This window comes from Vicugna pacos, chromosome 9 (genome assembly GCF_048564905.1).
Source record: "Vicugna pacos chromosome 9, VicPac4, whole genome shotgun sequence".
NCBI classification, from domain to species: Eukaryota; Metazoa; Chordata; class Mammalia; order Artiodactyla; family Camelidae; genus Vicugna; species Vicugna pacos.
The window spans coordinates 71,539,848-71,567,656 of record NC_132995.1 but is presented as its reverse complement, the minus strand read 5'-3'; the positions used below and the strand labels follow the sequence as shown (position 1 = coordinate 71,567,656).

General features: G+C 33.3%; 1 protein-coding gene across 3 annotated transcripts in view; it reads right to left on the bottom strand.

Annotated features, from left to right (window-relative positions):
- Positions 1–27,809, bottom strand: part of DPYD (dihydropyrimidine dehydrogenase) — a 722,107-nt gene that overhangs the window by 605,705 nt on the left and 88,593 nt on the right. For all 3 annotated transcript variants that reach the window (XM_072968149.1, XM_072968150.1, XM_072968151.1), the window contains exon 3: positions 20,313–20,395. In XM_072968149.1, the coding sequence (XP_072824250.1) occupies positions 20,313–20,395 (83 nt within the window). The remainder of the gene's footprint in view (positions 1–20,312; positions 20,396–27,809) is intronic.

Sequence of the window (27,809 nt, the reverse complement as noted above, 5' to 3'; positions counted from 1 at the left end):
TATTTTGTATTAGGGGTAAAAATAGTAGGACAAAAAATTTAAAGAGATTAATCAAAAGGTGTTTTAGAACTACTTGTAATGGCAATGGCTCCCGATAACATGACTGAATGCATATTCTGATAATGGAAATATGCGCACGCATACTATCCAAAATCTATGAAATGGGACTACATAGAAATGGAGAGATGACAAGCATTCTGGGAAAAAAAGTGTCTTCTCCAATGTTTTAAAAAATGATTAACAGCATATATTGTACTCTTCCTGATTACAAAGCTGTAGGGTTTTTTTCTCCTTTAAGTTATTAAATAAAACGTGGCCAAAAAGCAGTCTCCATGTGTACAAAGTAGTTTTGAAATTTATGTCTGGAGACTATCATTTAGTGGTATATTCACTGATGCTTGCATATTATCATGTGTTCCACTGTCAATTTTGTCAAAATAGGTAACTTTTATAAAAGTGCTAATATCTTTGTCAAAAAATTAAAAATGATCTTTAGAAAATGCTTGAAAACGCCACTGCACCTCTCCCTGAATTCTATCCCCTAAGACCATCTTTAAAGTGAATACTGTCACTGAAGTAAAAAATTAATTCAAATGGTTTTTAAGCTGGATTGGCTTTCTGAATAATTGTCCTAATAGTAATAAAATATCATTTCTACTGATTAATAAAAAGACTTACCACATTCTATTTAGAAAATAACCCAATTTGTTAATATGTTAAATGTTTTCCCTTAATCCTAATTCTCATTTAATGCAGACATCTTCAAGGGAGAAGAAATGAGTGACTACAAAGGAATATAACTGAGCTTTGTATAAATAACACCTGTTCCTTAAGTATTACCAGCATTGACCAAGGATCAGATTTTAAGGACACCAAAAAACTTCATTTCACATAAAAGCACATACAGAATTTCTTCAGGAATAGACACACCTGTGAATATAATAGTAACAAAAAATAGAAAGGAACCAAACATGATTTTGCAAGTTACATCTTATGGTATGACGTTCTAAAACTCTGTCTTAAAACTCACTCTTTGTGAGGATTTTAACATGCTATATAAATTAATTAAGAAAAATGAATAAGTGCATTTATTTCATAAAACTTAAATTAGACACATCCTACAATGTGTCTTGGACATCATCTCTACAGAATCTCATTGGTATTAATCTTTCTACACCAAGGTCTAAGCCATTTGATTGTGTTCAACCGGGTGTAGCATACTCAATGGTACAGCACTCTTCCCTGAGAGAAGAAGAGAATTAAAGAAATTAGAGGATAACAGGCTGAATATTCTAGTTGTAAAAAAACAGTCACTTTAGGAAAAGTAACTGCTTAAGTGGTCATATAAAAAGTCCAATTAAAACTAATTTAGCTTGATTTCTTAGGATTTTAAACCTTCACTTTGAGCATTGAACTGAGTTGAGGACCAAGTTATCCTTAATTGTTCCTTGTTTAACTTGACCAAATAATAACTAATTCTTATCAAAGTAGTGAATTATTTCATTTATATGTGAGGTAATCTGAACGTATACTATTTTGGTTTTAAGAAAAGGGTAAATACGAACTTGGCATTTGCTGAAATATTTTGGGGAAATAGGCAATGGCCCAGCTCTATTTCGATTCATTTAAACGAAATATAAATTGGAAAGGGTTTTGAAAAATAAGGCTCATAAAGGCTAAAGAACCTACTAAAAATTACAGTCAGTCCTAGGGACAGAGCCCAAAATAGAACACTGGAAGGGCAGGAGACTAATTAAAAGGCAAAGCAAACGAATTTTGGTTTTAGACAATGGAGTATGATGTGCCTGGCAAATATGCAAATGTCAAATAAGCATTTAGAGCTATGGGCCTGGGGCTCAAGAGGGTGATGTGGCAGATAATACAGACTTAGGAGACACTAACACACAGACCATGAATAAAAGCAAAACAACTAGGTAAGGTCACTAAAGGCATGAATGTAAGTGAGAAGAGAACTCGAAACGAAAGCTCATACGCCTGTACTGCAGAGAGAACAAGAGTTAAAAAAAAAAAAAAACAGTGGACTAAATATTCTGCTTGAAATAAGTAAAACAAACCAAAAATACAAGTTTGTTTTCCTTTAAAGTTATAATAACATATAATTGCTTATATTCAACCTGTACATAATTTTGATCACCAAAATAATGTGTTAAGGTGGACAGCAAGGGACTCCAAACTTCTAGGCAGAATGTAGTAGGTCCCATAGGTCAATCAATGCTCCTGTTGTCAAAAACTAGAAAAAAGCTGTATAAACCACAAACATCATATTTTTAGAGGCGGTTGAGATCCTAAAAAGCAAGGAAAATTACACAAATTAAAGTTCCTGAGAAAGGAGGTGGTTTTCAAGATGAGTTGAGGAGAAATCAGCAAAACTTTCAGGCCTCACTGGCATGGCGGAAGGGAGTATAACTGGAAAATTAAGAGGACAGACACATGTCTGTTTCCCTACTGGACGCGCGCAGAGTTCTAGTGGTATGCGGGTGGCTTAAAGAGTGATGCTAAAAAATTCCAAAAGGCAGATAGGAAAAAAATAGGGGGTAGGGGTGGGGAGTCGGGTATGGAATGATAACTGTTAGAAACAAACAGAGAAAAGTGACAAATCTCAAATTATAGTTGAAGATTTTAACAACTCTCAGAAAAACATATTTAAATAAATAAAAATCAGTAACGGTATGGATGCTCTAGACAACACTATAAACCTCCTCTAATTGACGTTCTAGGGCATTACATGCAACGACTGGAGAGAAAACCTTCCTGTCAGGTGCACATGAAACGTTCACCAGGGATAAACCATGTGCTAAGATAAAAACCAACTTTCAAAGATTAACATCTTAGAGATTTTATTTTCTGGACATAATAGAAATTAATTGGGAGTCAATAACAATAAAACTTAATCAAGCTCCATCAACAAATCAAAGTGGCAGTTGTTCTACAACCTCACCAAAATTTTATTACTGTCAGTCTGCTTAATATTAGTCATTTCAGTTTGTATAAATAAGTATTCACCATTGTTTTCATTTGTTTCTCCCTAATGATCAGTGATGCTGAGCACATTTTCATGTGCCTATTGGATATGTGTATACCATCTGCTGTGATATCTTTTAACGAAATATTTCTACCATTTACAAATATTTTATAGACTTCAGTTTTTAGAGCAGTTTCAGATTCACAGCAAAACTGAATAGAAAGTAAAGAGTTTCCCCTCCCATCACACAGACACAGATTCCCCTAATATAAATACCTGGCACCAGACTATTGCATGGTTTACAATTGATAAACCAACACTGACACATCCTTATCACCCAAAGTCCATAGTTTACATTAAGGGTCACCTTCAGTGTTTTGCATTCTATGTGTTTTGAAAAAAGTCTAATGACACGTGTCCACCACTGTAGTATCACACAGAACCGTTTCTCTGCCCTAAAATCTGCTGTGCTCCTCCTATTCATATCTTCCTCCCAAACCCCTGGCAAATCCTGACCTTTTTATTGTCTCTAGTTTTGCCTTTTCAAGAATGTTATATATTTGGAATTATATAATTTGTTGTTTTTTGTCAATATTTTTCAGATTATCTACTTAGACTGCCATGTTGTCTGTGAACAAATGCAGTTTTATTTCTTCCTTTCCAGTCTTTACCAGTCTGTATACATTTTATTTCCTTTTCTTGTCTCATTGCATTAGCTAGTACTTCCATTACAGTATTGAAAAGAAGTGTTGAGAAGACATTCTTGCCTTGTTCTGAATCATATCAGTTATACAATTTTGTAAAATATTTTCGTTGTTTAAAATAATGATTTATATATCCATAATTCTTTTTCAAATACGGTAAAAGTGGTAAAGGTAGTTTAGTTTTATAATAAACTATAAAACTGTCTTCCAAAGTAACTGTAAAATTTCCTTAAATTATGCTCTAATTGCATCTGAGAAATTTTGATGTTTTATTTTCATTATTCTTCAGTTCAAAAATTTATTTTTTAATTTCCCCTGTGATTTCTTCGCTGAACCATGGTTGTTTTAAAATTTGTTGTTTAATTTCTAAATACTTAGGCCACTGGCTGGAAGTAAGTAAGTAGAAATTGAGTCATAAAATATAAGGTCAGGGAGGCAGTTAAGAGAATCTGAATTATATACAGCATTGTAGGAATTTTCTCTTTTACTTTAGATGAAGTAGGAAGTCACTGAGGGATTTTGAGCAGAAAAGAAATATAATCTGACAAATTAGTAAGATCAGTCTGGCTGCTTTGTGGAGAACAGACTGTAGTCTTCAACCTTGGCTGCATTCTGGAATCATCTGGGATGCTTTAAAAATACTGACGCTAACCAAAGCCTCCCCAACACACACACACATACACATTTCTCATTAAATTGATCTGGAATTTGGCTTAGAAATTTGACCTTTTTAAACTCCATTTGTCCCCATGGTGATTCCAATGTACATCCAAGGTTCAGAACTACTAAGTTTGAACATCATTCTAGACAAATGTTTAAAGGAAGTCAACAATATTTTCTGATGGATTCTAATGGAATGCAGTATATGAGAAAAAAGAAGAAAACAAGAGAAGAGAATGACTCAAGTAAACGTTTGGCTATGCTAAGTTCTGCTGAACTACAAGGTGAATTAGTGGTAACTGGAGGTCATGAGTGGCTGAGGTTCCTTTTTTGCACCACATTCCCAAAGAACTGTGCACCACAGTGATCTCCCATGAATGCCCTGAGCTCTTCTCTTGGCCCATAGCCTCTTAGACCCTCTTCAGATCTCAGCTCAATTAACTCCCTTGGGGAATCTTCCTTGTCAAATGTCCTGCAATTTACAGTCTTACCAACACAATTCTCCTTTGGAGACTTATCTTAGTTACAGTTTAATATACATTTATTTGATAAATGCCTGCCTCCTCTCTCATTAGACCATGATGGTAACGGTCATGAAAATTTGCTCATAATTATATCTCTCATGCCTACCTGTGCTTTGCACACTTAAGAACTTAATAAATATTTGAGAAAAATGAACCATGCATGAGTAGCTATCTCCACAAACTTTCAGTGCTATTGTTCTTTCAGTGACCTTGAATCTATTATACTAGAGTCACCCTTTTAGATAAAAATGTTGTGGTCAAAAATATAAACATTGCTAAGAACAATAAATAATTTAGTGTGATAACAAAGCCCTCTTTCTTATTTAAATTCTCTAAAATGTCATAGATGAGATCCAAGACTCCTGCATATAAAATATAAATTATTAAAATTCAATAAGTTGTACTATCAATTAGTACTTTTAATTTTTTTACTTTTATACCATTTTAAAGTTATTTTCAATTTACAGTTACTACAAAATACTGATCAATCAGTATTTTGAATTGCACCTAATATATACACAAATTTTAAAAATTCTATTAGAAAACATAACTATAAAAAATAAGAAGTTTTACTGATAAATATTTTTTAAAAAAAGAAGACATAACTATGTTGCAAATATTTATGTATATATGTGTATATATATATATATATATATAATTTATCCTAAATTATAATCTCCAAATTACAGATTGAAATTCAAAGTTTATCTTAAGGCTCATTATAATTCTCAGCTACAGACATTCCTTATAAACCCTAACACTATTTCTTTTCCAATCACATATGAGGAGCCTGAGGTCACTAACTTAAAGAAATCAATTAAACCCAAAAATAAAAAACCTGATACATACATACTTCAGGAATACCAGTCAAGATCAGAAAATCACTGAACACAAACTGAAATCTTAAAAATCACTACAACAAAAACATACCTTCCTGACGGTAACTTCCTTGTCTCCTTGTCAGTAACCCCCTGACTGTGACTATTTCCAGGCTTTCAGCTTCACCCATTGCTCCTCTCCACTGGCTTTTAATTTCTTTTATGATGTTAAAATTAATAGACGCACACTAACGACTTACACAATTTTGTGCGCATTACTGGATTCTACCTAAACACTTTCTAAAAGCCATCTCTTTCACCAGTAGAACTATTCCTGGGCGTTATGCTCTGAAAGCAGAGTGAGGGCTTGTCACCCTTCTACTCGGGCACCCTGCCCATACTTGGTACTTGGCAGGCCCTATAACTGACCTGATACGAATAACCAAGAACAGAAAAAGGCTTGCCTACTTTTGTTTTTAGTAAACATATATAGAAACAATAATCACTTTCCCTAGCACAAGATAAACCTGTTATGAGGTAAGAAATTCAAAGCTATTCAATTTGAATCAAACTACAAGAAATATGTGTATGTGTAAAGTATATGCTTTGTGTGTGTGTGTGTGTGTGTTTAATAGTTATATGTTTTCAAACATTGAAGGTTTCTTTCCAGAGTGCACTTTAAAAACTGTGTACCTAACACTAACAAATCAGCCTGGATTGAGTCAAGTTCAAATAATCTACCATGTTACATACTTATGAGGATATAAAATATTAAAATTTAGGTTAAGGAATATATTCATAGCCTAAATTGACTGTAAATTTATTTAAATGTACTATATGCATCATCATATTTAAAATGTAGATGTTATTATATATAAGCAGATAAAAATAATAAATAACCAGAAGCATGTAATAATTTAGACATGTCCAGATAACCTTAGCTTGCTTATACAGTTATAGGTTGCAAATAGTATTTATTAGGGCTAATGCCATCAAGATATCGTGACAGAATAATTATATCTCCCATATACGTGACAAAAATATTTGTCATGACCCTTAAAAACTGGAAAATATTTTTGTGGAAGCACTGATTCTCTAAAAATTTCAGATGAGTAGAATAATCCTAAAGAAATATGAGTTGCAGGACAAGTCTTGCATTACTTACCAAATAAAAATAGACTTTAATTTTAATGAGGTGATTCTCAGCTTTCAATTAGTGGTACTAACTGGCTCAAACTGGCTATTGCTTTTTAAATTATTTAAAATATTTTATTCATATGCAATCATTTAGCTATAATTATGTGTCATACCTAGCAATTTATTTCTTTACAGTGAAAAAATTTTGTATCCTTGTTTTACTATTAAAAAGAAAAAAATCTTATTCTCAAACAGCTTTTTCATCTAAACTGTTTAAATTTCAACACAATTCTCAGCCCTGGGTGAGAAATGTCCCAAGCAACACTCCCTCACAGAATGTGAAATTATAAACAACATCTAAGGGGCCAAAGGAATAAATGAAATACGAAGGAAAAATATGACAATGACAAATATAATACCAGTAAGTAATTTAACCTTATTGTAAATCATTTTTCTTCCCCATCAGAAAAAAAAGATTGCTCTAAACTCTCCTGGAAGATAGAGGAAGATACTGGCAAGATAACTGGTTTGTAAACATCGCACAGATATTGACTAAAAGTATCATCTCTGTGGTCCAATGACAAACATCCATTTCCATTAAAACTTGATGGAAGTTGATGCTACAGAAGACTTCTAAATAAAATAACTACTATCGTTTCTTCTGCTTACCAGCCAAAGTAATGGCCTTTAAAATGGGAGAGAACTGTAGGGCTGAAAGTTAGGACATGCACTAAATTCACTAAATTTCTTAGGAGGCTCCTTGGAAGATATTAGGAAGATGGAACTTTAAACATCAGGAGCAGTTTTTAAAAACGAGTTGAGAGTATCCAATACAGCAAATCACTGAATCCTAGAAAAAAATATTTTTTGTAAACTGGAAGAAACTGTTTATTCATTATTCATTGATTTATTAAATAAACACTGAGTGATTAAATTTTTGAAACAGAAGATATACCTTGGATAGACCCAAGGGTACAAAACTTTATAAAGGAGTTAAAATAATGGACTAGAGAGCACATCACAATCTATATTTTCCAATCAATATCAGATAGCATGTATGTCTTTCAGTAGATGCCAGGATTCTTCATTCATTTATAAAAATAACTGATAAATTAAAATACCACAATATTGTATTTTTATTGGTAACACATTGTGGTTAACTAGTGTCCAATTGAAGAATAACATTATACTGCTTCATAATGTACATGGTTCTTCAGTGGTTAGCCCACTATTTGACTATAAACCATAAGCATAACAAATTAATGCTAGCTGATTCAGTGGCATTGAACATTGGTGATTTTAGAATTACAGTTGGTGATCTAATTCTTAATCATGCCTGTTTACTCGCATGAGTAATCTAGGAAACATAACTTATTCAATTGCAAGGAACAGCCGAGAAATTGGGAGATATGACACTTCAGTAAATGTTCTACAATCATGCTTATTAATAAGATTGGAAGAGCTTCATAGTATATTTTAGTATTAATTTATCAGAGAAAATCATAAATTCATTTATATATATATATATATATATATATATATATATATATACACACACACACACACACATATACACACACCAAACAATTTTTTGAAATTTATTTTAATTGGTTTATGTCAGGATTCCTCTCAACCAGGAGTCAGTGAACTATGACTCATGGGATAAATCCAACTGGCTGCCTATTTCCATAAATAAAATTTCATTAGAACACAGCCACAACAACACAGCTACATCCATTAGTCGACATATTCTCCATGCGGCTGCATTTGCACTGTATCAGCACAGCTGAACAGCTTCAGTAGGGACCATATGACCCAGAAACCTGAAAGGATTTACTCTCCGGACTTAGTAGCTCTCTTAGTATCTTAGTATCTAACTTATAGCTATCTTCACCACCTGTCAGAATGGACACTTTTTTTCCCTAAAAACCAGAATAAAACAGAATCAATTCCAAAGGATGGAATTTAGTGTACATCATAATGACCTGTAGAAATAATACATAAGAAAACGTATTAATTTTCTGTTAAACATCATGCGCTAATATATGAGAAAGGAAAAACAGAAAAACTAAACTGTAAATGTGTATCTTCCAGAAGAGAAGAATATTACGGAAAAAAAACATAGAATCAGCTATTGTATTATAGTATATACAGAATTAACCCAAATTAATTAGAATGAGTAATAACAAAGTATACTAATGTACTTATAAAAAATAATGAATCACCTATAAGCCTATTCTATTATTCTTCTTAAGTTCTAGAAAATGCCAAATATAATTACAAAATATGTATTCAAAACATGTAAACCACTAATTTTCCACTTGTAAAGCCTGATTCAAAAAGCAATTTACTTTATGGTTTACTTAAGCTTTGCAACTACATTAAAATATGACAGTATATACACAACAGCTTGTTAACAAGATTATCATAACATTAAAATCATAATGTGGCACTTCAATTATGGATACTTAAAATTAAAGCTAATCCTCACAGTCCCAATTTTTATCTCCTAAATAATTTTAGCTATTAGCTGCTCATTCAAAGTCTGTATCTAAAACGATAAGCATTCAAGAGTAAGACTTAGCTCTGCACTTTTCTTTAGCAGTAAAACAAAAGCTATATCCCTTTCTTTCTAGTCTTTAATACACATTTTTGCTACCAAGGGAAAAATAAATTTTTTTTAACTTTGGTTAAATGCTATGTATATTTGTTGTTGCTAATATTGTTGTTTTAAATAGAAATGTCCAATATACCAATAATACATATTTTCTTTCTTGGTTTTATCATTCTAAATGTATCAAGTTGTCACAAAATAGCAGTCACAATATTAATTTTTTTCTGTAAATACTTTTAAATATTGTCTAGTACATAGCAGGCACCAGGTTGAAAGAACAATGCTTAGATTAATAAATATGATAATGAATTTTATAAACACATAATTGAATTAGCCCATGCCTGATTTATTTGTGTTATTTCACAAAATTTATAATTGATAAATATGTAATCAGTATTTCTCACATTCAAGTTCCAGTTAAAGTTCAAATTAGAGAAAAAGACTATAAATCAACATAGTTCTTAATATGCATAAGTCAATTGCTATCAAATCTATAAATAATCCAGAAACATTAATACTAAGCATATATTTGTTCTTATTAAACATTAGTGAGAATTAATATAGGACTTTTCCAGGTAACCCTCCTACACTGTTGGTGGGAATGTAGTTTGGTGCAGCCATTATGGAAAACAGTATGGAGAGTCCTCACAAAACTAAAATTAGACTTATCCTATGATCCAGAAATCCCACTCCTGGGCATATATCTGGAGGGAACTCTGATTCAAAAAGATACATGTACCCCAATGTTTATAGCAGCACTATTTACAATAGCCAAGACATGGGAATAACCTAAATGTCCATCAACCCGATGACTAGATAAAAAAAGTTGTAGTATATTTATATGATGAAATACTACTCAGCCATAAAAAAGAATAAAATAATGTCATTTGCAGCAACATGCATGGAACTAGAGCTCACCATTCTAAGTGAAGTAAAGCAGAAAGAGAAAGAAAAATACCATATGATATCACTTACACATGGAATCTAAGAAAAAGACACAAATGAATTTATTTACAAAACAGAAATAGACCCACGGACATAGAAAACAAACATGGTTACCAGGGGGGTAAAGGGGTGGGAAATAAATTGGGAGATTATTAGCAGATGCTAACTACTATATATAAAATAGGTAAACAGCAAGTTTCTACTGTATAGCACAGGACACTATATTCAATATCTTGTAGTAACCTATAATGAAAAAGATATGAAAAGGAATGTATAGGTATGTATATGTATGACTGAAACACTATGCTGTACACCACAAACTGATACAACATTGTAAACTAACCGTATTTCAAAACAAATGAGGAAAAATATAGGACTTTTCTTCTATTTCCTATGAATGGTGAAAAAAATTATTTAACTTTAGCTCATCTGAAGCTAAATGACAAATTTTGCATTCACGCATCCCTGGAGTGAATGAAAGTAGTATTCCTAACTTACGGGGTACAGACAATAGCAAACGTATGTGCACGTGTATATGCATATATGCATGTTTGCACATATGAGTAGAATGTGGATACATATACACTTATAGTATACAAATTACATACACTAAATTACAGAGTATATAATCAAATGCAATTAATTACATATGTTTCTATGTAATTAATCATTCTGCTAATGCCTAACATATTTTCTAAGCATTTCAATAATGTTTATTCGATTAGTTGCATCATCATTATCTAGAAAAAGTGATGGTGTGCTTTTGTCTTTAGATTTTACAAAATCTGAAGATATTCAACCTGGTTGCCCTCTTGGTGTGTTGGGTGACACAAACATATCCACATGTGCTTAGTGCCTGGTGGAGTGTGTGCCTCTCTATGATAAAGACAACATGTTCTCCATCCCGTAGAAGAAAAGAGAAGACTTTTGTAACCTGCTGACTGGTGGGGGGGGAGCTTGTCAAAGATTCCTGCTGATCCATTCAGCAAAAGAAAACCTGCAGTAATATAATTTTGGTAGGATCAAGAAATATGATTAAAACAGGAAGCTTACACATCACCTCTGAATCCAATTTCACAGGTCAAACTTTTCAGGTAGTTAAAACACACTCAGAGACACACACATGGGCATTTATGATTGTAAAAGTAATTTATGTTCCTTTTAAAAACTTGGAAAACAAAATAATATTGTTAATATTAAATCATATATAATAATTGATATCATTATATTAACATATTCAGGATTTTTTGAAAGGTGTGTTTACTTTCCATAGTATTAAACAACCTGCTGATTTCACTAGAAGTATTTTAATAATTTATCATTTTATTTATATTTTTTCCATGCCACTTCAAATTTTCTCATGCCTTTTATTTGCTTTCTAAACTACCTATTCATTATTCATAAATATTTAGTTTGCCTTTTCCCCCCTCCTATTTTTTAACTATGAAGAATTTCACTGACCTTCATTGTGCATAAAACTTTGTAATTCTAATGGATATGTCTGAAAAGCAAAAGGAATCTTCAAATTACAAATGCTGTCACACTGCAAGACTGCCTTGACTGGGACAGGGAGATTTATATAGAGATAAAAATAGAAATAGAGATACAGTACATATATAGATATATATAAACAAAGAGACATATTTACACTCATACAATATATGTACACACACACACACACACTTATCTGCAAGAGTAAGATTAAGTAGGATAGCGATAATATTCTTATCTTCAAATCTTATTCAGATGGACAAAATTACTCCCAGAGACAGTCTTTTACTCCAGTTCATGTATAAGCACTGGTTAAAGAAACATCAATGTAGTTTAAACATTATGCTTTGCAAGGGATGCAAGATTAATATAAATAAAGCAATAAAACAATAAGCAAGTAAAACAGTATCTAGGATTCAGGAGAGATACATCCCTTAAATCAGATGGCAAACAGCCCCAGCACCGCTGGGTATTAACAGAGGAGTGAAATTAAAGTTATACTTTATAGACTAACATATCTAGAAGGGAAAAACTAAAAAATATCTCTTTTTAATGCCTATGGATCTGTCTTCAGATCTCACTCTTTCAATGAAAAGTTTAGATTGCTATTTGTATTCCTTCTACCTCTCAAAGTCTATGAGTCTAAAGTAAAGAAATAAGCATATTGAAGGATTTAAACTTCTGGCTTAAATAATATTTAGAATGTACTGTATCTCTCAAAACTATTTTCCTAGTTTACATGGTTATACTTTCAGTTTTAGCTCTGTATGAATGGCTGGGTTTGTGATGCACCAACAATTACTATTACACACACCAGAAAAAAAGCCGGGAACGTAAACTGTGCAACTCAACATCACCATCTAGTGACAGAATTCCTAACACGTGACGAAGCCAAGCAACAAGGAACAGATTTCAGAGATACAATGTCCTGGTAGTTCATCTCTGTAATAGTGATCTAAGTGTAACAGCTCACACTGCATGGGCTTGACTCTACAAATAAAATACTAACTCCTAATTGTCAATGTTTGTACTTCAAAATGTAGTTTATATTCTTACCGTAGAGGAATATGCATAGATCTCACCAATTTATATTTTTTGTGCATTAAGTCATTGTAAACATGTTTCATGCAGCTTTTTACACTGTTTGCTTGATGAACTACATTTTATACGCACCTCTTCTTTAGAATTTGACACTCAATATTCTCAAGTTATTCAATTCAAGTACCTTTCATTTCATATACACATGGCCCACTACTGCCTTTGGAATTGAAAAGGGGACAAAGAAACACAATGTTTTAAAAGAGTCCCACTTTTCCCTTTGATGTTTACAATGTCTTACAGGGGCTAAGACGGGTGCAAAATACGATAATATGAAAATCAAATCACTTTGGCAATGATAAAAGGGTTGAGTTGGCAGTGATAAGGAGAAAACACGATGAAAGTTGAGAATATTGCCTCTATAAATTCACTATTATCATACTATAGACAGAGATCGCACTTGGAGATGATACATTTTTCCTGTCCTTAAATTTTTTTATGTCATCATTTTCAGAAATCCTGTACAATACTTCCACACAACCGTGGAACAACAATGGGGTCTCTAAGTTAGACAAGACATATTTTCTCTGATATTCTGCTTTCTAAAACCATGTTGAAGTTTGCCAGTCACTTCCATTATGTATGACATATGTCATTTCTCTGAAACAGCACTAGGCACCATTAAATGGAAATAATGTATACAAACATTACAATGTTTATATCTTCATTTTATTAATGTTTCATATATTACAAAGCATTCTCTCCTATTGTTATTCTTATTAAGTTTTTAATCCTATCTTACAAAAAAGTTAGAGTAAAAAGATTAATTTACCTAAAGTGACAGAGTATAAAATCTATTTTTGCTCCTTGTCCCAGTATTCCTATCTTATTTTATTCTTACCATTTTTTCCATTTCTTACTTTATTATTTTTCTAATCATTCATGATACACTCCCATTGGAGAAAATTCAGAAGAACAGAAAATTATAAGCCTCAAAAAAAGTGTAAACCATCACCCAGATAGATATGAGCTATTTTGCTATATTTTATTCCTATCTTTTTTGGTTCATTCTTCATATTCAATGGAGGTCATTTTTTACATGCAATTTTGTTTCCTGATATTTTTCACTAAACAGTATAACATGAGGATTCTTGGGTCACTAAAAACACCGTGTTAAAGATCATAATTAAACATGCCATAATTTATCATTATGTGCATGCGTATATATATTTTTTATAAATATATAAGCATATATAGTATATCATACATATGATTTTATAATCTAAAATCTTCACTTTCTTCCTAATAGTAGACAATTAGGTTCCATTCAGTTTGTTTACTGTTTTACCCTACAGTTTAAGAAACAGATTGTTCATAATTTCTGTCTTCTGCATAGTGCATTTCAGGAAATTAAATTAATATGAAAACGGGTACATCTGTTTAAATGTTCTTCATACTTACTGGCATGCTCCTTTCCTTACACCCGGCAGTAGTCACAACTCCTTGAGCTCTAAGAATGAGACAATTGTTGTCTTACCATTCCACCTCCAGCACTTAAAAATCTCCTCCCCACTGAACTGCAGTAATGTCAATAACCAAGAAATTGGTATTTTTTTATGTAATTTATATTTTGTTTCCTACTAAAGTTGAATGTTTTCAAGGGTTTCTTACTCATACTTTGACAATTAACCACTGAGCTCCTAATCTTTTTGAACCCCTTACACACAACAATACAGAATACTGACACTGTCTTTCCATTTTTTTAATTTTTTTCCATGTACAGAAGCTTTTTAACGCAGCCAAAGTGTAGTGATTTCTTCAGCTGCTTTTTAGCTCATTATCTCTTTCCCCACCCAAACCTCAGAGATAGTCACTTCCCTGGTCTGCTGGACTCTGGGTGTCTCATTTACTTCTTTTAGCACTTTAATATACATGAAACTTCCTTCAGCATATAAGACATGAAAATTTAAGGTGATTTCCTTGTTTCAAATGGTAAAACAGCTGACTCATACCATTTTTTCTTGATGAATCATTTTTCCTTCTTGGACCATTTTTTCTCGTTGAAGTGATTTGGGGTTCTCTTTAATATAACCACCTCACAGGATCTTCACAGGATCTATGAGTTACAACCACTAACTGCTTGTAGGTAACACACAGGGAAGTTCATGGATTTCCATCTTTACCTTAAAACTGAGCACATTACTAAATTCTTTTATTAATTTTCTAGAGTGTTTTTGTTATTAATTCTACAGAGATTTCTACAAATAAGTCAAGTCTTTAAAGAATAATAGTTACTTTGTCTCCTCCATACAAAGTCATGCTTGTTAATGTTGGTTTTCCATCCATCACTGTTATGAACCTACCTTTTACTCTTCATTTCTTGACAGCGATAGAGTGTATGTGATGCGCGTGTGTGATGTGTGTGAACGTGGTTTTAGCCTTACCCCAGCTCTCCACTGATGAGAATCCCATTGGTGAGAAGTGGATGAATGTCATGTTAGCAGCTTAAAAACATCTCCGGGGGGGGGGGTGGCGTCCAAACCACAGCCACTAACCACATGCAATGATTTACATTCAAATTAATACAAATTAAATAAAGCTAAACATTGAGTTCCTCAGCTACGCTAGCCACAGTTCTGGTGCTCGGTAAGCACCCGCGGCCAGCAGCTGTCGGACCGAGCGGCTCCTGGCGGGAGCCTTTCACCCCAGCTTGCGGGAAGTTCTGCTGAGCAAGCACTGCTCTGGCCGTCTCCAGGAGCCACAGAGCACTGGGCAGTAATGCCACCACCCCTGTCTTCTCAGGCACACCATGTTACAGTCCCAACTTGCTCTGTTGGAGAAGGTTATTTAAAATGTTTAAATGCCAAAATACGTTTTTCTCTGACACACATTTTCCTAAGCCCAGCATTACTTAGGCTTCTGCCAAGGTTTCCCTCCTTTCTGATTCAACGCACCATCCTTGGGAATCACAAGCTTTCCTATGGCTACAAGTATCAAAATACTTAACAAGTCCTGATGCCAACCCCCAGTCTTTTCCCTGAATTACAGAATTGCATTTTCCCTTTGCCTACTGCAGATTTACACAAGTTTGCCACAGCTATCTCAAATTCATTTGAAAACCAAAACCTCTTCCTTAATCCTCTTCGTTTTCTCTATCCCTACCGCAGTTAATGCATATCCAAATACTCCAAATAAAAACATATGTGTTTAAATTTACACAATGTTGCATGTCAATTATACTTCAGTAAAACTGGAAAGGAAAAAAAAAACTGGAACAGAAAGTTAAAAAGTATTTTTGACTTGCCCTTGATAAATATCCTTCTTACCTTTTATTTTTAACAATAATTCAATGAATAATGATTAAGCACCTACTGTATGCTAATACTATGGTAAGGCTAAGAACACAACAGGGAGCAAAAAAGCAATCCTCCTACCCTCATGGCATTTACTATTAGGAGACACAAATACATTAGACTTATTCTAAAACCATAAGAAAACTTTAAAAGGTTTTAACAGAACAACACAGATTAATCAAATTCATGACTTTTGAGGGTATGAAGTCACAAAGTTCATCAGATCTACGTTCTCAATATTTCCACATTTCTCAAACACACTCTCCTCTGTTGACCTCTACATTCATCTATCTTTATCTTAGTGGGTCACTGATTTCTCTAGCTCTCTCTTTCCCTCCACTGCACCCTCCACTTTGTTGCCAAAAGAAACTTTTAAATTATTTTTTCCCACTCTGGATATGAGTTAAAATCTAATCAAATACCTGTTTTATTTAGCCAGCACATTCTAGAGTAGGTTGTAGCCCCCTGTGCACTTCACACAGACCGCCACAGGTCCTCACATCTGGGATGGGAGAAGCACAAGAAGGCCCTGTAATGACTGCTGAGCTGCGTTACCGATGAAAGAACAGGTTCAGGACTGTATGACCAAGGCTGGCCACAAAGAGGGATGGATGAGGTGGCAGAGAATTGAGAGAGGCAAAGGTCCTCTCCTTTTCATTCTAAGTTCATGGAAGTAGCAGAACCTTAATAAACAAGGAGGTATACCCAACTTGGTGAAGGGGCCCAAACACAGCAGCCACAAATGTCAGTCTTCAGACTCAGTCCAGTGCCACTTCAGCTTCTCCGGGCTAGACACAATCTGGAAGAGGACACCACAGTGGGCACCTGCAGCCACCTGAGGGCTAGAGCAGAACTTAAGCTAGTGAGAGAAAAAAGATGCTCTCATAGCCAACCCACGTCATGCCCACGGACCAAGAGCAAAAATGCCACGGAATTCTGGAGACCAGGGAAAAGACTCAAGTACCGAAGCCCTGAGTCTTCACACCAAGCATTTGTTTGTCTCGCCAACTAGGCCATTAGCTCCTGGAGGGCAGGGACGCTCTCTTACTCATATCGGTGACGCCATTACAGAACTCCAATAAATGATAACTAAATAAATAAATGACTGTACCTATCGGCACACTGCATCTTCATACTCTATTAGAATTCTACAAAGCTGTAAAATAATCTTCATAGCTTTTGTATTTAATCTTGCCATCCTCTTTCTTAAAAACCACAATGACCCCCTGAAGCAATATGAAGTACCCATCATGGCAAGCTAGGCTCTTTGTAACTGACATCTAGACTATGGTAACAAACACATGTCCAACCAGTCTCTGAAACCAGCCCCTGAGCTAACTGAGGGTTTTGGTCAATTATTCATACCCATCTCCCACAGCCCCCTCTCACACTCTGAGTCTCTGAATAGTTCCCATCATCCCTGCCAACCTCATACTGCTTTATTACTCCCAAGGATTCTTGGCAAATAAGAAGAGATATTACTGTCTGAAAAATTCAGCCTGTGTGAATTTTGCGGAAAAACGTATCTTCAAAAATTCTTGAAAAAATGTGCTTTACATCAGGCCTCTTACTGTTCTTGAAAACAGATCCTGCACCTTCAGCCCAGTGCCTTTGCTCGGTACTACACCCTCTGCCTACAAAACCGGTCAGCTCTCAAGGCCAAGATCAAATTTCCTATTCTCTCTATGGTTTTCATTGATTTAAAACCCTTCATGTACGGCAAAATATGATCACAGATAGGGAAACAATTAGTTTTTGCCCTTTAATACATTCTCCTCTTATTCTGTTCATCACACAGTGTAACTCTTTGTTTATATGCTTTCATAATCTCACATACAAGAATGAGCGCCTGCTGCATTTTCTAAAGGCAAACAACAAAAATTTTAAAAAGCGCCAGACCCAAAGAACACTAAATTGCCGAATGCTTTGGGTACTAGATTATTTGTGTTTGGTGTAGCTAAATATTACGAATATATGTGTGTGAGTAAAACATACATCCAGTGTAAACAAAGTACATTACACAACCACAGAGTCACACGCCGGTTTAAATTACCTAAACTACTGCTCTGTCTCACAGCGTGAGTGGTTGAGAGGTTGCGCCAACCAGGTAGTACTTGTTTTTCTCATTAGTTCATTTCTACCTTTTTACAAGCAGAATATCCTGGTATTTTCTAAAATGGCAAGTATACAAAATTTGGGAGAATTTAATCCTCTCTTCATAGGCTGTTCTCCCATAATTCAATTTCTTTCTTTCTTGATGACAAATTTTCTATACGAATTGCACGTCCTTTCCTAGTTCATTGTTTTTCCCTCACTCACACCCGTTTTCATTCCCGTTGCCGCTCCGCAGTTCCTTCTGTGTTTTTGGCCTTCAGTTCTTTTATTCAAAGCTTCAGAAGTGGCCTTCTCTTTGTCTCCCTGTGTGCCTATGTGTTTACTTCAAACCGAATAGATATAAAAACACAGATAACTGTGCTTTTCTAAATAATTCTCAGTGTGTATGCTTAATATACTCAAAAGTATTATAATAAGCATATACAAAATAATGTGTTCAATTTATAGCTGTGGTAGTTTGAGAGAGGAGATAAAGAATACACTGAAAACTTGCAGTTTAGACGTAACTACTGCACTGGCCTTTTCCACAATATATTTTACACTTTATTTTAAATTTACTACTATTTTCAGTAACCAACTTTCTGAGAATATCCAATTGCATTTTATATAAATACAAATTCTCTATTGTGGACCCAGTTTTATTTTTCCCTCTTTTTTTATTAGTAAAGACATTAACAATAAAATAGGCTCACTTGCTCCAGCTGGTAATTTCTCAGTACTAGTAATATATTATTCCTCTTTTTGTGACATCATAATCATCTATATAGAAGTACCATGTATCTTTGTGTAGAAGCTACTGTTTCCATTAAATTTAATTACCTCCCCCTGTGGTTTTAAATAGAAGTGGCTTCAAAATGAGGGCAGCTTCTATTAAATTTAATTACTTTCCCCTGCTGCTTGCATGGTAAAAGGGAGGTCACTAAATGAGAGCAGCTTCTAGACTAAAGTATATGGTAACTGTGTGCCAGCAATAACAAAACTGGGCCCGAACCACCCTTCTAGGGAGCCTCACAGGTTTATCCTTTCTTCTATTTTAAATTTTTTTTAGCCTTGATTTAAGCCCCTAAAAATATGAGCATTGATAGAAGAAGATATATTTTAAAAATCAATTTTAGTTTCATAGTCTACATAAAAGTAAATATACGATTTCTGTATAAATACATTGGAAATTATCCCACTCGAAGGTTCAAGCTCAGAACTTTTAAGATTAATATCATTTGTTGTCATTTCTCCAGCTGTAAGGATGATGAGCTTTATTCTTCACACATTTTAATGTCTAGTAAAAACCCTTCTTTGATTTTGATCAAATGGATTTAAAGACTGCTTCCTAAAAGTGTTTAAAAAGGTATTAAGTTTGGGGAGATTTCAGAGAAATATTTAGAAACAGTAATGCTAAAAAGTGAAAAAAAATATTGAGTTCATTATAAACTGCTGTATTTGAAAAAAAGTTAATCTATATACTTTATAATAGTATGAAAATATTTATCCGTTTAAAAACACTATCGTATAATTCTCTAAAACCTAACAGAATATGAAATTTTAAGTACCTCTTTTTTAATTAAATATTAATTAGGAGAAAATACTATTCAGTTAAACCACCATTATACTATTTATTTTTTTATACAGGCAGAATGTAGATGAACAATATTTCCATTCAATCATACAGTTTAGTATAAATATAAAACAAGACACCCCTTAAGCATTTTAAGTAACAAATTAAACATTTACATTTTTTACTGTGCACTGAGGCTTAACATTTATGCAGCTTCAAAACCAAAGTACAGCCTCAAGGGAAGTCTCTCCACTGACAAATTAATACCTTAGAGAACAGAGCTGAATGGTGGCAATGAACTCATTTGTTCCCCCAATAATGAAGAATGACTTTTTCTTTACCACATCTGTGACTGTTGCTATGGTGACCCAGACTTACCTCATTGCTTCTCGGAGAGCTCCTCGCTCACCAAGAGTCGTGTGCTTGATGTCATCAAAATTATTCTCCAGCTTCTCGCAATTCTGCAACATATTAGAAAAATGCATTAATCCTCCAACATCCTGAGATAAAATTATATCTATGCAATTATGTAAAAATATAATTGATTATATTGATTATGGACTCGAAAAACATGCACACCACTTTAATTGGGTAGGATTCATTAAAATTGACACTGTGAATTCAACAGTAACAAAATAAAAACGTCTTATGATACAGCTGTCACAGTGGTCTTTTTATTAATAATTCAAAATTGGGTAAATAGAAGAAATGAATATTATATAAAAGTATTATAACTTCTAGATTTTGAGGTTTAAAAATTAGTTCTCTAAAATAATCTCAAGTATATCAAAGCAAATTTGAATTGAAAAGGGAAAATCAATAGAGTAAGTATGAAATCACAATAAACCATATATGATAAACACCTAGTTCAAAAAAATTAGCATTTACTGACATGGAAAGATAAAGCTCAGGTATAATATAATAATAAAAGTGCAAATACTTTGGAATCAAAATTTTATAAATGAGATCTTTAAATAACAATTGTATATATACTGTTCACAAATATATATGTGAAAATAAGTAAGTCCAATCATTAAAATTAAGTGACATTATATCAGCATTACTGAACTAAATTTTCTAAGAGTTTTTTTTTCAGTTTTAACTATATCTTTATGTGTAAAACTAACTTAATCGTGCCTGACCCTAATAAGTTTTGAAAACATAGTGTATAATATTAAATTTTAGACTAAGAAATGTATCCATGTGAATTTTCTGGCACATCAGATTTCATGTACAATTTAGTGGCATTTTGTTAACAAAATAATTGGATTTAGCATTTTAGTTAATTTAACAAAAAGAAAAACTAAATAAAATTTTAAATATTAATGTGTTCTACTTTGAATTGTAAATAAGTATGCTGGATTTTATAAAATTATAGAATTTAGATTAATAATTTCCAATGTGTAAGAATTCACTGATTTAAAACCTATTGAGATATATATACCACTGTCTTACCTTGATTTTCTTAGATCAGCCAAATTAAGGTAGAAATTCTTTTTAACACATAGTTATATGCTTTTTACAATGAAAATCTTGAAAATTACCAAAATGTGTCTAAAATAATTTGAATTCTAAATAAAAGTCCTTTTTTGGATATGTAAGCTGCAAACATCGCCTGCTCTGAATCTTGTTTTTTCACTTTTTAATAGTATCTTTCAATAAAGATAATTTCTTATTTTTAATAAGGTCCAATTTATCATCACTTAAAATTATGGTTAGCGCTTTTTGTGTCCTGTTTAAGAAATCTTTAACTTCTTCAAGGCTATAAAATTTTTTTCCTACATTTTTCCCACAAAGCTTTATTTTGCATTTCACATTTAGATGTGTAATCCATCTGGGATTGATATTTGTATGTGGTGTGGAACAGGAAATCACACCATTTAACTCAGCAATTAAGTCAGTACTACTTATCGAAAAGACCATCACTTCCTCACTTTAATTCATCTTTCCATAAAGTAAGACACAGTACCCACGGGGGTCAGTTTCTGGAGTCCATAATGACCAACTGCTCAATTTCCTATACTTGTGCCAGTATCACACTCTTTTAATTACCTATCTCTATAATAAATAAAGAACTCATACAAAGAAATATGAAAAAGCAGATAACCCGATGGAAAATGGTCAAAAGACTTACATAACACTATATAAAAGAAAGAATATGAAGAGATAATTTTTTTTAAATGCTCAATATCATTAGTCATGCAAAACGCAAATTTAAACAATGAGATATCACTACACACTTTGGAACTATCTAAAATGAAAAAGATAGATGATAGAAAATTGTTTTTTAGTATAAAAAGGAAATTAAGCACTGCTGGTGGAACTGTAAGTTGTTACAATCACTTTGTAAAGCTTTTTGGTAGTACTTTCAAAAGTTGAATATTCATGTGTAGGAGTACACCCAGAACAAATATATAATATGTTCACCTAAAGTCATATACAAGAATGTTACTATCAACACTATTCAAAATGTCCCCAAACTGGAAACAAGTCAAATGCACATAAAGGTGAACTATATAAATACGTTGTGTTGTATTAATACAATGGAAAACGCCATACCAATGAGAATGAACAAACTACAGCTACGTGGAGTAACATGGAGGCATCTCACAGACATAGTATTGAATAAATGAAGGGACACACAAAAGAGCACATAGCAACATTATTCCACTTACATGAAGTTCAAAACTAAGCAAAGATACAGTGAATGATCCAGAAATGAAAATAAGAAAACAATTCCATTTATAAGACATAAAAAAGCTTAACCAAAAAGCATAAGACTTGTGTACTGAGAAGTACTAAATATTATGAAAAAAATTAAAGAAGGCCAAAATAAATGGAAAGACATCCCATGTTCATGGATTTAGAATACTTAATATCGTTAAGGTGGTATTACTCCCTAAATTGATCTAAAGATTTAATGCAATTCCTGTCAAAGTCCCAGATTTTTTTTTTTTGCAGATTTTGATAAGCTTATCTTAAAATTCAAATAAAAATATAAGGGGCCCAGAATAACCAAAAGCTTCTTAAAAACAGGAGAGCAAAGTTGAAGGACTAATACTTTTTGATTTCAAAACTGACTGTAAACCTCCAGTAATCACGACATATATCTGCATAAATATATATGCACCAATGTTTCTGGCAGCATTATTCACAACAGCCAAAGAGTGGGAAAAGCCCAAGTCAATAAAATGATAAATGGATAAACAAATATGGTATACTGATACAATCAAATATTATTCAGCCATAAATAGGTAAGTTCTAATACATGCTATAACATGATGAGCCTTGAAAACGTTATGCTAAGTGAAAATGGCAGATACAAAAGGCCACACAGTATGACTGCATGTATATGAAATGTCCAGTACAGGCTCATCCATAGAGACAGAAAGGAGATTAGTGCTTGCCAGGGGCTGGAGAAAAGGGAGGAATTACTGCCAGTGGAACTGGGGTTTCTTTTTGGGAACATGAAAGCATTCTGGAATTCTAGGGGATTCTATATGGTAGTGTAGGACTGTTCTAGAACACAATTTCAGGAATAAATAAGACAGAGAGCAGACTTATTTTGCAGGATATAAAAAACTTCCAAACAATTCTAAAAATTATCTTGCCCATGATTATGACTTATATTTCCTATTTTTCAAGTGCTTCATAATTGCATGAGATAGTTACATGAGAAAGCTGCAACCATCACAGCAGAAGCAAGTTGGACAATGTATTTTATAGAAAAGAAGGAAGGGAAAGGCAAAGAGAAAATAAAAAGGAAAAGCAGACACAGGGAGAGAATGAATGAACAAAGTACTCAGATTAGCAAACACAAGAACAAGAAAAATCAGTGATTAGCAAGAAAACAAAACAAACAAACAAAGTCTGGAACAAAAAGTCAGGCCCACTAGCCTAAACACCACAGAGCAGGCACGTGAGAACACACAGGAAAGATGAAAGGACATGAAAAATATTAAATTCAGTGCTGACCAGACATTCCATTTGCTACAGCAGGCAAAGATTATTTCTACTTAATTAGTAGGAAACTGGAAATCCATATCAACCACCAAGGTAAATGTTATAGGTTTTTTTGGCAAATAAGGATGAATTATAGTAAACCAGCTAACATTGAGGGCTTACCCTGTATTAGACAATTTTCTAGGAACTTTACCCATTTAATCTGCACAGCAACCATGGAGATCCATACCTTACAAATGAGGAAACAGGCACAGGGAGATTAAGACAACTTGCTGAAGGTCACATAGCTAGCGAGGTATAAAGCAAGGATTTGAATCCAAGGAGTCTGTCCTCAGAGCCAGACTCATATCCCTCAGAGACTGCTTCAAAAGAGGAAACTGAACAAAGCAAACACAATAAAGTTCTGAACAGGTCCTCCGCTAGGTGTTTGTTGTTAAATTTAGATACTTGGCCGGACGGATAATAGTTTACCAGTACAGTGGGGCATAAGTTCTTACAGAACTCTGTCTCATTTCTTTCTAGATGTGCTACACTTTACGATGTAGAAAAATAAGGAATCCAATATACACATGTTTAGGGCAAATTAATATCCATAAATATTTTGCATGCAACAGTCTTTATTTGGGTCTGTGACACCACTGTGACAAATATAATGAGCAATTAAATTCCCAAGTGCTCAGATTTTGGCAGCAATTAAAGTACAAACTAGAAACTAAGCATCAAAAAGAACTGGCTTTGGTGGCCTCCTGCCAAATGAATCCCCATGGGTTGAGGGAAGGTCTAGAGTTTCAACTGTGATAGATTTTATACTGTCTTATATCTCATCTGTATTAAGGATTATATAAAAGTATAATATAGCAAATCAGTAGACTATCAACTGCAACAGGGGAGCAAAATAACACACAAGATCTCTGAATGCTGAGAAATGTAAATAAGACAACAGTGATTTCTGCTTAAACTATACCAAGCAATAACACATTCAACCAAATATCTACTGATTCATACGCTGGATGGGGCAGGAAAGAATCAAAAAGTTAGCAAATTACATTATTAAATAAAGGAATGATGGTATTACCATAGAGCTTAATTTCCATTAGGACTGCATTTCCTTTATGAAATAATCACAATAACTAGAACTAAACAGATTGCATGTCAAATTTATAGAGTTACCTTAATTTTTTAATTAGAAAATTAATTTTAATAAATGAGTAAACCCAGTCCTATATTACTAAGGTCACAGACAGTTAACAGCACAGCCACCAGAACTTTAGTCTTAGAATTACTAAATAGCAAAAGCTGAAGTTAATCAATTAAATGTTAATTCAGAAAGAAAAATCTTGAATATTTATTACTTATTAGGCATCACATTAAGCATCACGATTATAAAGGTAAATAACAAAAGACCCCCCAAATGGATCACAGTCCAGTGATGATATAGAGAAGAGAGGAATTTAATTCTCCTAGAGCAGAGGTGTCTATGCATTGTTTCTGAACATATGTTTGAAATGAATCAAAATTTTCCAGATTAAGGGGGTGCTGGCGAGGGGAGAGAAGGCGAAGGTACTAGACTCAGCTCTAGCTTCAGACTTCAGCATTGCTGCCTACTAGCTATGTGTCCTCAGGCAGGACACTTAGTTCACTCCAAACGAACTATACTTGAACTTCCTAGGGCTGCCTGCAGAATTAAATAAGGCAGTATATCTAAATCACTTAGTACAGTTAATGAATGAGTGTATGACTGGCTTTCACTTTTAGCTTGGCAACAGGATTGACTTCTGCATAATGTTCTTTATTAATAAGTTGTTATTTAAGTTCTAATAGGTGCCAGATACATGGAAGTTACTGGGGATATGAAGGTTTAAAAAAAAATCCACCTCTTTATTTTCAAAAAACAGAGTTTCAATGCAATAAGGAAACTGTTATAAGCAAGTATGTCCCAAATACAGTGGAAGAATCATTGCCATGTATTAATCATGTATTGATATAATCATATCACAGATGATTAAAAGCCTACAGGATACCATATTTTGAAAGATCCATAGGGAATCATCACCAAGGAGGCCACAAGTTTTATGGAGGTAACTGAATTCAGATTTTAAAATCTGAAGAATTTAAGTAAAATAGCACATTGCAAGTTATACTGCTACAACTCTAAGGCAATTAAACATTGACTAATCTAATGGGTTTCTTTACCTACTAAGGTAAACAGGGAAAAGATAATACCAGTGCATATGTTTCTCATCTAGTTAGAAATTCCTGCAAATGGCATTATTTCATTCTTTTTTTACAACTGAATAATATTCCATTTTGTGTGTGTATCTGTATGTATGTGTGTGTGTGTGTGTGTGTATATATATATAAATATATATATATATATAAAACCATAACTTCTTTATCCATTCATCTCTCAAAAGACATTTAGGTGGTTTCCATGTTGGCTACTATAAATAGTGCAGCTATAAACATTGGGGTGCATGTGCCTTTTCAAATTAGGGTTCTCTCTGCATATATGCACAGGAGTAGGATTCCCAGATTACATGGTAAGTTTATTTTGAGTTTTTAAAGGAATCCCCATACTGTCCTCCATAGTGGCTGCACCAACTTACATTCCCACCAACAGTGTATAAGAGTTCCTTTTTCTTCATACCTTCTCCAGAATTTATTATTTGTAGACTTTTTAATAATGCCCATTCTGACTAGTGTGAAGTTATACTGCACTGTAGTTTTAATTTGCATTTCTCTCATAATTTGTGAAACTGAGATCCTTTCCACATGCCTGTTAACCATCTGGATGTCTTCTATGGAGAATGTCTGTTTAGGTCTTCTGCCCATTTCTTGATTGGGTTGCTTGTTTTGTTTTGTTTTGTTTTTTGATATTAAACTATTAGCTATCTGTATATTTTAAAAATTAGTCCCTTGTCAATCGTGTCATTTGCAAATATTTTCTCCCATTCTGTAGGCTTTTTTTTTGTTGTTGTTGTTGATGGTATGCTTAGCTGTGCAAAAGTTTTTCAGTTTAATTAGGTGCCATTTGTTTATTTTGGGTTTTTTTCCCCCATTATTCCACGAGTTGATTTGAAAAAAATATTACTGAGATTTATATCAAACAGTGTTCTGCCTACGTTTTCCTCTAGGAGTTTTATAGCACTCAGTCCTTCTTACATCAGTTGCAGCAATATAGATGGACCTAGATGATCATATTAAGGAAATAGGTCAGAGAGAAAAAGACAAGTATCATATGATCTCACTTAGATGTGGAATCTAAATTTAAAAAAATACATATTTTATTTACAAACCAGAAATAGACTCACAGACATAGAAAACAAACTGTGGTTACCGGTGGGGGAGTAGGAGGTAGATTAGGAGTTTGGGATTAACAGATATACATTACTATATATAAAACAGATAAACAACAAGGACCTACTATATAGTACAGGGAACTATATTCAATTTCTTGAAATGAGCCATAATAGAAAAGAAACTATATATATATATATATACATATATATATATATATATATGCATGTATATGTGTAATTGAATTGCTTTGCTGTATACCTGAAACTAACACTGTAAATCGACTACACTTCAATAAAAAATAAGAATAAAAATATTTCTAAGGTCTAAGTTCTTCTAAAGAATGAGTCAATTAAATGACTTTACTCTTCTAGTAAAATGTTATATTTTAAATCTTGATATTCAACAAAAAGCCTCAAAACCAGCCCCACTGAAGTTCTTTACAAGTGAAGTAAGAAATAACGACATTCAGAATTTTTTGCATTCCAGATGAACATCCTAATACCAATATATGACTTCCAGTTCTAATCAAGAGATTCATATTTCAATAGGTAATTGCTTTTCCCTTCGGTATGTCTTAACTAGTCTAATCCTTTCAGGGAACATTAAGACATA